This window comes from Macrosteles quadrilineatus, unplaced genomic scaffold (genome assembly GCF_028750875.1).
Source record: "Macrosteles quadrilineatus isolate MER2022 unplaced genomic scaffold, UCM_ALF_1.0 Scaffold_2__2_contigs__length_208266976, whole genome shotgun sequence".
NCBI lineage: Eukaryota > Metazoa > Arthropoda > Insecta > Hemiptera > Cicadellidae > Macrosteles > Macrosteles quadrilineatus.
In genome coordinates, this window is record NW_026542595.1 from 201199393 (window position 1) to 201209852 (window position 10460).

A 10460-nucleotide genomic window follows, 5' to 3' on the forward strand; every position below is an offset into this window, starting at 1 on the left:
GAATAAAAACTACGATAGCATAATTTGTCTAAACCCTATATTGAGAAAACACCTTTATCAGCAGATCTAAAATACTCTTCTTAGGCTATATGTAAACTCATCTGTAATCATAGTCATTTTGATTTGTTATTTAATACCCAAAAATACTTTGATATCCTAGGATGTTCTTTAAGCTTATGTAGTTATTTTTGTCGTTCAAATCCTATAAAATTTGTATTTGGCTGAATATTTTACTGCAGGGAGGGAGAGCGGAAGTGCCTGTGATTGGTTGCATGTCGAGGGAATATCCTGACTTCCGGTAAACAGCATCTGTGTGAGATATGCAAAGAAAACAAGTGTATGAGAATTAATAAATCTTAACAGCTGTTTCAATTAAACAAGTTGGTTCTGTTTTATGATGTTCAATAGCATTAAAGTTACAAGGATTACCAACAGGGTGCAGCACTATTATTTCTTTTACATTTATGACAACAGCTAATTTGCAACCAAAAGGTGAGTGAGCATAGGGAACGAACTTCAACCTGGAGGTGAGTTAGCGTAGTGAACGAGCTAACCTGAAGGCAAGTGAGCGTAGCGAACGAGCTAACCTGAAGGCAAGTGAGCGCAGCGAACGAGCTCCAACCTAAAGGTGAGTGAGCGTAGCGAACGAGATCATCTTGAAAATTAAGAAGTTAAACGGGGCAAAGCCCGCGGGTTACAGCTAGTACCTAATAAAGTTGAATTAAATTATAACACATTAAAAGAAATCTCACCAACTTAAAATTATAAATATTGACACATTTTAAACTGTTTTAAATGCATTTAAGTGACGATTGAATCTAAACGAGCATCGCTATTACTGAATATGAAGTGGTAATGGAATAGGTAATGCATGTTTAAGTGAGGGAAATTCGAGAACGTCTTTTTGAAATCGCAATGATAGACTTATAAATCTACTAGCAACCAGCGTGACCATCTGTGATATATTTGAATTATTTTACCATTTTCTTTTACTCTGAGTTAAGTTGATAATAAACCATTTTTTACATGATAACCGAATTGTAATTGTTCTAAGCAAACTCTGAACATAGCTCAATTAATAATTACGTAATTAATTTTTGCAATACATATTAAACCATGCATAAACAAGTGAAGACGTATAAAATATAGAGAATCACAAACACTGCATACCTCATTCATTAGTTCAAGCTCAAACAGAGGGGCTTTTGCTTAATTGTCCATGACTAAGGGCAGTTGGTACGGGCGAAATAGATTATTTCTCATCATATCCCTATTATTTTCATTGCGTGTGCGATATCTTCAAGGCATCGTAAACAAATTACAAATACTAATAACACATACTATGAAAACACAAAACTAACAGAAGTAATTTTCTCCATTACATTTTAAACAAATGACATTACAATATTTTACTTGAATTCAATAAAACATCACTAACTGTAACAATATTCCCATTTTCGTATGGATGTAAACAAAATTGTATCATGGCCATATATTTTTATGTAAACAAATGTAAACTTTAAAAGTTCAGATTATTGACAACAGAATTCAGCACAATCTCTGAAATGTTAAAAGCCTGTAGGATGAAGATTTTTCATGATATATGATCCAAAACAACGCAAAAGGCACACTTACAGGATAAGATAAAAAAAATAATACCCATTTATGCCTATAAAAATCCATATTTAAGAGTCGATTTTCTGAATAAAAAAATCCAACAAATTAGTTTCCATAATATGGATTATTACGTAACAGTATAGCCATCAAAATTTTGTTAGATTTGCTTACACAGTATTTTGTTTAAAATATAATTTGGTATTGAAAGCTTCAAATTTGCTTATAAACATTATATTTATATTCATGCAGAAGCGATAATTCGTTGGGTTTACTCTATTACAGTATATGAACCTTACGGTATAGGAGTATGATGTAGATTTGTAATTTAACTAGCCTTTTACGAGAAATAATGTTGTGATTTCAGTATATAATCAGATTATAGTGCTAGCAAATGTAAATACTTTGTTTTGTTACTATACAAAGTGAAAATATGGAATACTCACTTACAACTGTTTATGCTGAAAACCGTTGTAGACAAGTGCTGCAGTCTGTAATGCGGTCCTAGAACTAACTACACTAGGGCCTTATAAACGTATGAAACTTATGAAGCACTCACTTGCTAATGGTATGCATAGAAATATAATAAATACAAAATATACATAAGAAAGTTGGGATTTAACTGGTGAATGCTTTACTTACTAGTTCAGTTATTCAGCTACGTAAGTTATTAAATATATTGTCTTAAAATTACGTTTACTTTGTGTGATGAAGCCCACATAAATCTTCCACGGATGAAGCTAAGGTAAAGTATTCACTGACTCCCAGTCAAGTACCCCTACTTCAGTAATATTGCAGCATAACAACCTTGTAAATCATACAAAACGTTCTAGGGAAATATCGTCGGTCGACTCGAGTACCTACTGTCTTTATGTAATGCATAATATTGTGAATGAAATGCATTTTTCCTACAGTCACCCGACAAAGTTGGCTTCCTTGTACTGTTTATAGTACAGAAAGCTGCTAATTGCTGCATATTTATACTTTGCCGTACGGTTTATACTTTGCCGCTCATCAGGATTCCAACGAAACAACACAAAACAGCGTGGTTCTATTATGCACGTAATCCGTGTACGCTTGGAAATAGGTTGGCAACACTTAAAGATAATAATACTATGAGCAGCTGATTGACTATTATAACTACGATTTACCCTGTCATTTCGTGTTTAGGCCTATAGTTTCGGTATTTCTGAACTTTCTGGACTTTTCTTTTAAACGTTTTTAAAACATTCCTACGATCTTAATAAACAAGAAAATACCTTTAAAGCATTTTTTTAGGCGCGGAAACCACTTCAAATTACAAAAACATACGGAACTATATTCTCAAAACGCGGAGCACATTTCTTGCCGAGGAAAACTAGCGGAGTGATACGGACCGCGGGTACTACTTTCTCTAAGGCACCATTTGTGTTGCCAGCTGAACCTTAAAACGTGTCGTATAGTGTTTGAAAGACTAATTATTTATATGCTTTATAGTGACTGTAGGAAAAATATAATGTGTAACACGAGTGAAAAAGGCCTTTGCTGCACTCGAGATCATTCCGCACTCGCCTGCGGCTCGTGCGTAAACATTGCTCTCGTGTGCAGCAAAGTGCCACTTTCACCACTAGTTACACAAATAACTATTGACGTATTCTTCGCTGTAGTTGAAATTATTTGCATATTACAATACTGGAAATTTTTGTTCGAAACGTAATTAAAGATTACCGTCTTGGTTATAAACTGTTCATTTATTCGTCGTAACTCATTTTTTACAGCCATTGTGAAAAGAGAGATTTTCTTGGCCATCAACTATATTAGTTTTGTTGTTTATCATAAGTTCCCATATTGAGTGGCTATTAAATATTGTTAACTTTTAAAAAGTTGATAAGTTAACAAAAGAATTATTGTAATAATAAATTATGTACGTTGTTTAAACAAACGTGGAACAATTTTCCATTACTTTGGTTTACATATTTGCTTGTAGCAGAGATACTTCGAGATCCATACAGTGATCGCGTTAGAATGAATATTTCATGGAGAAGATTTCTCTCCGGAACTGGAAGTGACTATGATGGAAGCGACAGCCAGAGAAATACTGAAAATTGCTTCCTTATCAATAATATACAGAGTACACGGATTTAAGCCAAGGTACATCTTCGATGGATATAAATTTAAGCAGGATTCAGATCCATCCCACAAAGGATTGCTTCAAGATTCCTGTTATTTAGAATGGAAATTTTTTTAAATACAAATATTATTTTATCATTCATGTGAATGATTTTTTTTATTTATAAGAGGCTCAAAAATGAATAATTAAATAATTTACCTAAAACTGGCATGAAAGACAAGTACCAAGCTAACACACAAAACAATTTTTTAATATGTTTGTTTTAAATTAATATTGAAATTAATATTAACAAATACCGGTATCTATATTATTAATAAGTGTAAAATACCATAGCTTGTATTGTATCTAATAACAGGTGTCAAAACCTATAGTATCATAAATTTAATGCCCGAAATCATTTTATTTTTATCGACACCTATAACGTAAGTTTGGAAAAATATCCAAGCATTATTAATTTTCCTCATTTGCCTCTTAAAATAATAAATACCTAATGCATTTTCTTTGCTTGTTAAATATTTTAGGCTTACACCTTAAATCTAGCTATGAATATTAATAATTGTGTTTTAATGCTTATAAGAAAGCATTATGTTATTTTTTAAAGCCATAATTGAATACTATTAAATAAAACCAACAACACTGCTCATAATAATAATTAATAGGGAATAAACTTTGAAAATAAAACTAAGACTGTTTTTTAAGATGGAAATCGTTTGATACGTTATTTATCATTAAGTTTTATTGTAAAGCTACTGGGTGTAGAAGCATTATGTTTGTTTACAGTCTATTAACAATGAAGATATAAGTTTTTGTGTTCTTCAAAGCTTCCATTGCATTGGTTCTTTTACTCTTAATGGTGCGTAGATATATGAAACGAATCATTTAAACTGTAGAGTACTTAATTTTACATCTTAGACAATTTTAGGCTTAATATTTACACTACTAATTTCACAACATGGAAGTAAGTAATATCTTATTTTAATTTAGTTGCGGTTTAATTTCAATTCTCATTAATATTCTGGTTTTTATAATGAAATAGCCTTGATATGTTCATTAATAATGGAAAAAATTGAACTATTGCTTAAAAACTAAGAAATTAAAAAAAAACATTGTACACAACATTATATACAATTATTCCTCAGTTTGTATCGTTTTTAAAAATCTTACACATAAAGATGTACAAAAAAATATAAATAATAAAATCTGCCTTGATTGACGTTTTTCCTATATGTTTATTTGATCAAGTTTGATTTGTTGCTTTAAATTTATTAATTCTTTTTTTTGTGTTTCTGGCATTTTCCTAATAAATCAAAAATATCCTGTGTCATTTTCCTTAGTTGTTACAGTATTGTATATTCATTTAATTTTTTTTATAGTGTACACAGTTATAAACGATTCTCATTGTTTTCAAATGTTTTACCATATTTTAAATACAAATTGTTGATTGTTTAAAGGTATTTTTCTCTTTAGCCTTATACCGAGTGTGATCTCTATTTCAAACCCTTGCTATACTTATTCATTTAGGACGCTGAATGTGTCTTATAAAGTTGTATTATTTTTGTATTTTGTTAACATTGCTGATTTTTACCTGTGCTGTATTTTCTTTTATTAGTTGATTAGACACTAAATGACAGTTTTAGGTGCCCATGGAAATCGGATGGAAATTATAATTGGATCTTAAAAAACTAAGTTAGTTTATTTTAAGTTCAAAACTTTTAAAACCCGAACATATAGCTAAACAATAAAAATATAAGAATAGTGTGATAACATTATATACGGTGATATCTTTATCCAATGATTTTAGCTGGTCAAGTCGATTCTTCTGCTCCACCTCAATTTATTTATAGTTGGAGTAGTCAGCAAACCAACCGAACTAACGGACCATTCATCTGATCGTGAGTATAGAAATAAGTAAAAAATCCAAACACTTGGCTTCCGTGAACTATTATGGGACAAAATTAAGTTTATAGTAAAAAAAAAGAAAAAAAAAACCACTTGTGTTGAATTTCAATAGTGGTTAGCAAAGCACAAATCAATACATAGGGGGATAAATTAAAGAAATTGATTATAAAAAAATAATGAAACTCTCTTTTAAATTACATAAGATGAGAAATATTCAGGTACATGGATTCAATTCTGTGGTTATACGTCAATGCTGTGTAAAATATTTTTCTGGTTCCTTCCTATAAACATGTTAGATTTCTTATATTTTTACTCTAAAATAGCTGTAGTTGGAGATTTTCGTCCATATGTGTCTAAGCGTGAGTGTTTACCATTACAAAAGGCAGAGTGGTAATTGTTGGTAGTTTGTTAAAAAATCAACAATATCAATGCAATTTAGTGGCTCTACTGAACCTCAAAACCACCTCCACAGAGTAATTTATTGACAAATAATAGTAGACACCAGAGCTCAAAATAGTGTACACGAGAAATAATAACTTTGAAACAATCTATCTGAGATTGTTCAATACTTTGTATGTGCCCTAAAATAACAACATAGCATAGTAATAACAAGTCCATCGATTAAACTCCTGATTATTGTATAATCATTTTTGTTATAGTTTATAATGCAGGGAGAACAATTACAAGAAACCTTGGAAATCCTTGGGAAATGAGTGGACAGTACCAAGGGGACATAAAGCTAAGCGAAGGAATCAAAGGTCGTAACGTTTTAAGGGATGGACTATGGCCAAATGGAATAATTCCTTACTTTATAGAAGAAGGATTTAGTAAGTATTCTAATAATTTTGAAGTAGGCTTCTTCGATAGTATTTCAAATAATTACACTGAAAGCTAATTTGAAATAAAATATTTCTACGCTGATGAAGTTTTGCCACCATGGTTAAGAGATATGTATATCAGCTGATTGGACAGATTTTAATTTGTAATGTAGTAAACTTCGTTTTTTAGTAACCGCTCATTTTATACACCAGTTTTATGTAGGATTTACTACTTTTAGGCTGTATTGGCAATATAAGTAAGAACGGTATTTCGTAATTTGTCATTGTTTCATGAATCATATCGTAGAATCATATTTTAATTACTATGAAATTTAGAATCACTATAAATTATTTTACATGATATTGCAGATTAAGCCAATTTCAACTCAAACTCAGTGGCTTGGTCGTAGTGTTTGCCTAGTATAGTTTTAATCGTTAAGAAAAAAATCAGTAGCGTTTCGATTTTTAAATATTTTACCCATCTGTCCTTGATCATTGAAATAAATAAAAAAAATAAACAGGTGAACTTATTCTGTAACAAAACCATCTGATTAATCTCTCTCCACATTCACTGTACATTTTTGTTTAGAATAACACCAAATTGTTTGCCATTGTCATAACTAATAAAAATATTTACCTAACCCGCCATGTTAAACTTCCCTATCCCAAGCGTGATGTACACAACTTCTTTACTTCTCGAGTGATGTAAAGTTGAAAAAAACTCACTCGGTGAGGTAATGAAACCCATTTAAATAACATTGAGTGCTTAACAGAAAAAATATACCTCTATGGAGCCAACAACGTTCAACGCTAGAAATCAGCTGTGCGCTTGAATTTTATTGTTATGTTTTGAAGAATTTTCCTTACCTAGCTTTTGTTTGTAAGTGAACGTTACTGTTAGAAGATGAGTGAAATGGATAATGAAAAATATTGTTCGTAACCTCCTGTATATTGTCGGGTGAGGTAAAATCTTGTGCGTTACACGTTACGCAAGAGCGTGTTTACATCACTTAGGTAAATTATGCAACTCGCTTCCGCTCGTTGCACAACATTCACCTGTGTGATGTAAAAACGCTCTTACTACACTTGTAAGGTAAATAGCTATTACATATCCAGGATTAAATAAAATTGTCCTTAATTTTTCCTCAGCTGAACTAGAGCACGTATTGATTTTAAATGCCATGGCGACATGGGAAGGAATTCTGTCTCCACGCCATATCAACGATGGATCTTGCCAGATAAAGTTTGTGCCTATAAATGAAGGACAGTTCAGCGATTACGTGTATATATTCAAGGGTCCCGATAATGAATGCTGGTCTCACATTGGACCCGCTGGTGGAGAACAACGCCTCAGTTTGGGGCAGAAGTAAGAATTGCTATAAATATTTTGTGAAATTAAAATCCTCAGGCCGGGCGGCGGCAACACACAGCAGAAGGTGAGGCAAGTCAAGGTATCAAGATTTTGGTGCGGTTTCACAGTCCAATCACGTTCTAGTCATAATACCTTCTTGTCTTGTCTTTCGCAGTGTAGGCTATGGTGGTCCGAAAGTGGCCATTCACTGTCGATCAAGACACCTAGTCAAAATGTCTCGCCTCGCCTCGACAGCTGCAGTGTGTTGCCAGCCTTAAACTTACCTCTTACATTTCCACTAAAATATGTTTATGATTTTACTAAGTGTTTATGTTTGAAATCGATTTAAATATGCTTAGATCAAATATTTATGTATGAATGAGTAGAAATATCTGCAAATTTATTAAACTTACTTAGTATAATAAATGGCTCTGGAAAATGAATTGGCATTATGTTTTAGAATGATGTACTATCGTTTGCGATTATAGTTTGGTTCAACAAGTGAAAAGCTTGCAGTACGATGGAAAATATATTTTTAAAATCCTAGATCGTTTTGTAAGTTCAAGAAACAGTTAATATTGTACCAAACCGTCACGTCTTAGCTTTAATTTGTGGATTGCAGACGAAGTAAATTTGAATTAGTTTTGATTTATATTTATTTAACGAAAATTTCACAAAGAATTAGACTATTCCTCAACGAACATAACGAACAACGGGTCTATATTGAAATGAAATGAAATGAAATGAAAATGCTTCTTTATTGCTTTAATAAAAAAAAGTCTTTGAAAGAACAATTTTAATTAATAAGAGTATTTTTAACTCTTTTTATAGATTTTGGATTTAGAAATCCTCGGTCGAACTATTCACCACAAAGGCAATGCAGGAGATGAAAGACTGCGTTATGCATGTTTAATAGTTACAGTACCTGGGGACCAAGCTTTGCTCGTGGTGGGAATATTCTTTGGTCATAATAAGAAAACTATTTTCACTCCCCAACTTATGTGGTTTGTTTCTAGCTGCTTGTACATGGGAACTATCCTTCACGAACTTGGTCACACATTGGGTATGGCTCATCAACATGCAGCCCACAACAGGGACAACTATGTGGAGATTGTGTGGTCTAACATCATTCCAAGTTGGTATTTAAAAATGCCAATATATGATTCGTTTGTCACCTACATTTGCAATTTGCTTTTAGTAAAAAAATCAGTGGTCCGGTGCAAGTGGCATTAGCGCTCACCCCAAAAGCAAACTCCTCGAAGTTTGAATATCAATTTGTGTATTAAGAGTGCAAAGTACGTCATTGCTAGAGAACTGTAAAGGCACGATGTTTTTTTAGCTAAGTGCGGCTATACATTTCAAGAGCGGCAATGACAGTGCTCGAAATACACACAGCATTTGTCCTACACACTATTTACTGATAACATAGATTAACTTCTAAGTTTTTTTTTTAATGTCTTTCAGGCTATATTTTGTTTTCAAGGATATGTTACTTGCTTACCGGATGTTAGTATTTTATAGAAAATCTAAAGGTGAACTCAGCTGATTTAACGAGAATGAGATATTTTGCGTATTGTTTCCAGGTCTGGCAACGTAATCATTTCCATGCAGTGGTAGGAAAAATGTTTTATAGCAACCTCACATAGCAAATAAGTTAGTTGTTAACATTACCAGTTTCTTTAAAGCTATGTTTGACTTTCGCTAAGTTAATTTGATTATTAAACATTATTTTAAGCATTTGTGCATAACCAGGGATAATCCATAAACACGAATTTTTCAGACCAAACTCATAACTTTGAGAAGAAAAGGTTCGTGGATCACACAGACTTTGGCCTTGGATATGACTATGACAGCATTATGCACTATTCTTCGATTGCGTTTGCAAAACAAAACGAGAATGGATTCCCTGTTGGTCCAACAATGGTGTCTAAGGTGAGTTTATCTAGTTTATAATTGTTCGAATGACTTCAAGTAAAATATTCTAATGTCATTTCTTTAAAATGTAGAGAAGAAAATGACTTACGTTAGATTTTGTGTTTTAATATGAGTTGCAATAGAAAATGTTTATTCAAATATATCACGTACTTTTAAGTCAAGAAGTGATGCTGCTAGTAATAGTAAAAATGAGTTTTCGTTTCAGAATCAACATAAAGAACTCCCAGGATACGATATTATTAGAGGAAGTCTAAGTAGAATTGACAAGCTTAAGGTGGAGCTTATGTATTGCAAATCAGCAACAGCGGTAAATGCAGATGGTAGTTTTAGCAGACTGTATGCCTTACAATGACATTAAAACACGTTAGATGGACAGGCACCATTCGGAGACTCAGTTGTATGTAATTAATTATTGGAATTTTACATCAAGTTTGTTGAAAATTAAAAACTACGGAACTTTATGAAGGTAATTTTGTTTATCCAATCCCTGAACTATTTGAAGATGATTCATAGTATACTAATCGTCATATGATTAAGTAAATACAGTATATTGTATTGTTTTCATACAAATTGCTTTTAACAAAAATTCAACAGTCCAATCGTGTTGGCAACAAATTTACTACGTTACGGGCGAATTCACCTTTTATTTTGATGTGCTCGTGGGTTTGACGTGGTTTTGTGTTGCGGTGCAGGAGGGACGGGTTCGATTCCATAAGATTACTACTTTCCCGTT

General features: G+C 32.4%; 1 protein-coding gene across 1 annotated transcript; it reads left to right on the forward strand.

Moving 5' to 3' along the window:
• Positions 1-4595: 4595 nt before the first annotated feature.
• LOC128988002 (astacin-like metalloprotease toxin 5) lies at positions 4596-10188 on the forward strand. The gene is made up of 7 exons (XM_054409167.1): positions 4596-4682; positions 5526-5616; positions 6283-6450; positions 7591-7807; positions 8809-8927; positions 9573-9724; positions 9933-10188. The coding sequence occupies exons 1-7, from the start codon at positions 4677-4679 to the stop codon at positions 10077-10079; spliced, it is 900 nt and encodes a 299-aa protein (XP_054265142.1). The 5' UTR covers positions 4596-4676; the 3' UTR covers positions 10080-10188.
• Positions 10189-10460: the final 272 nt, after the last annotated feature.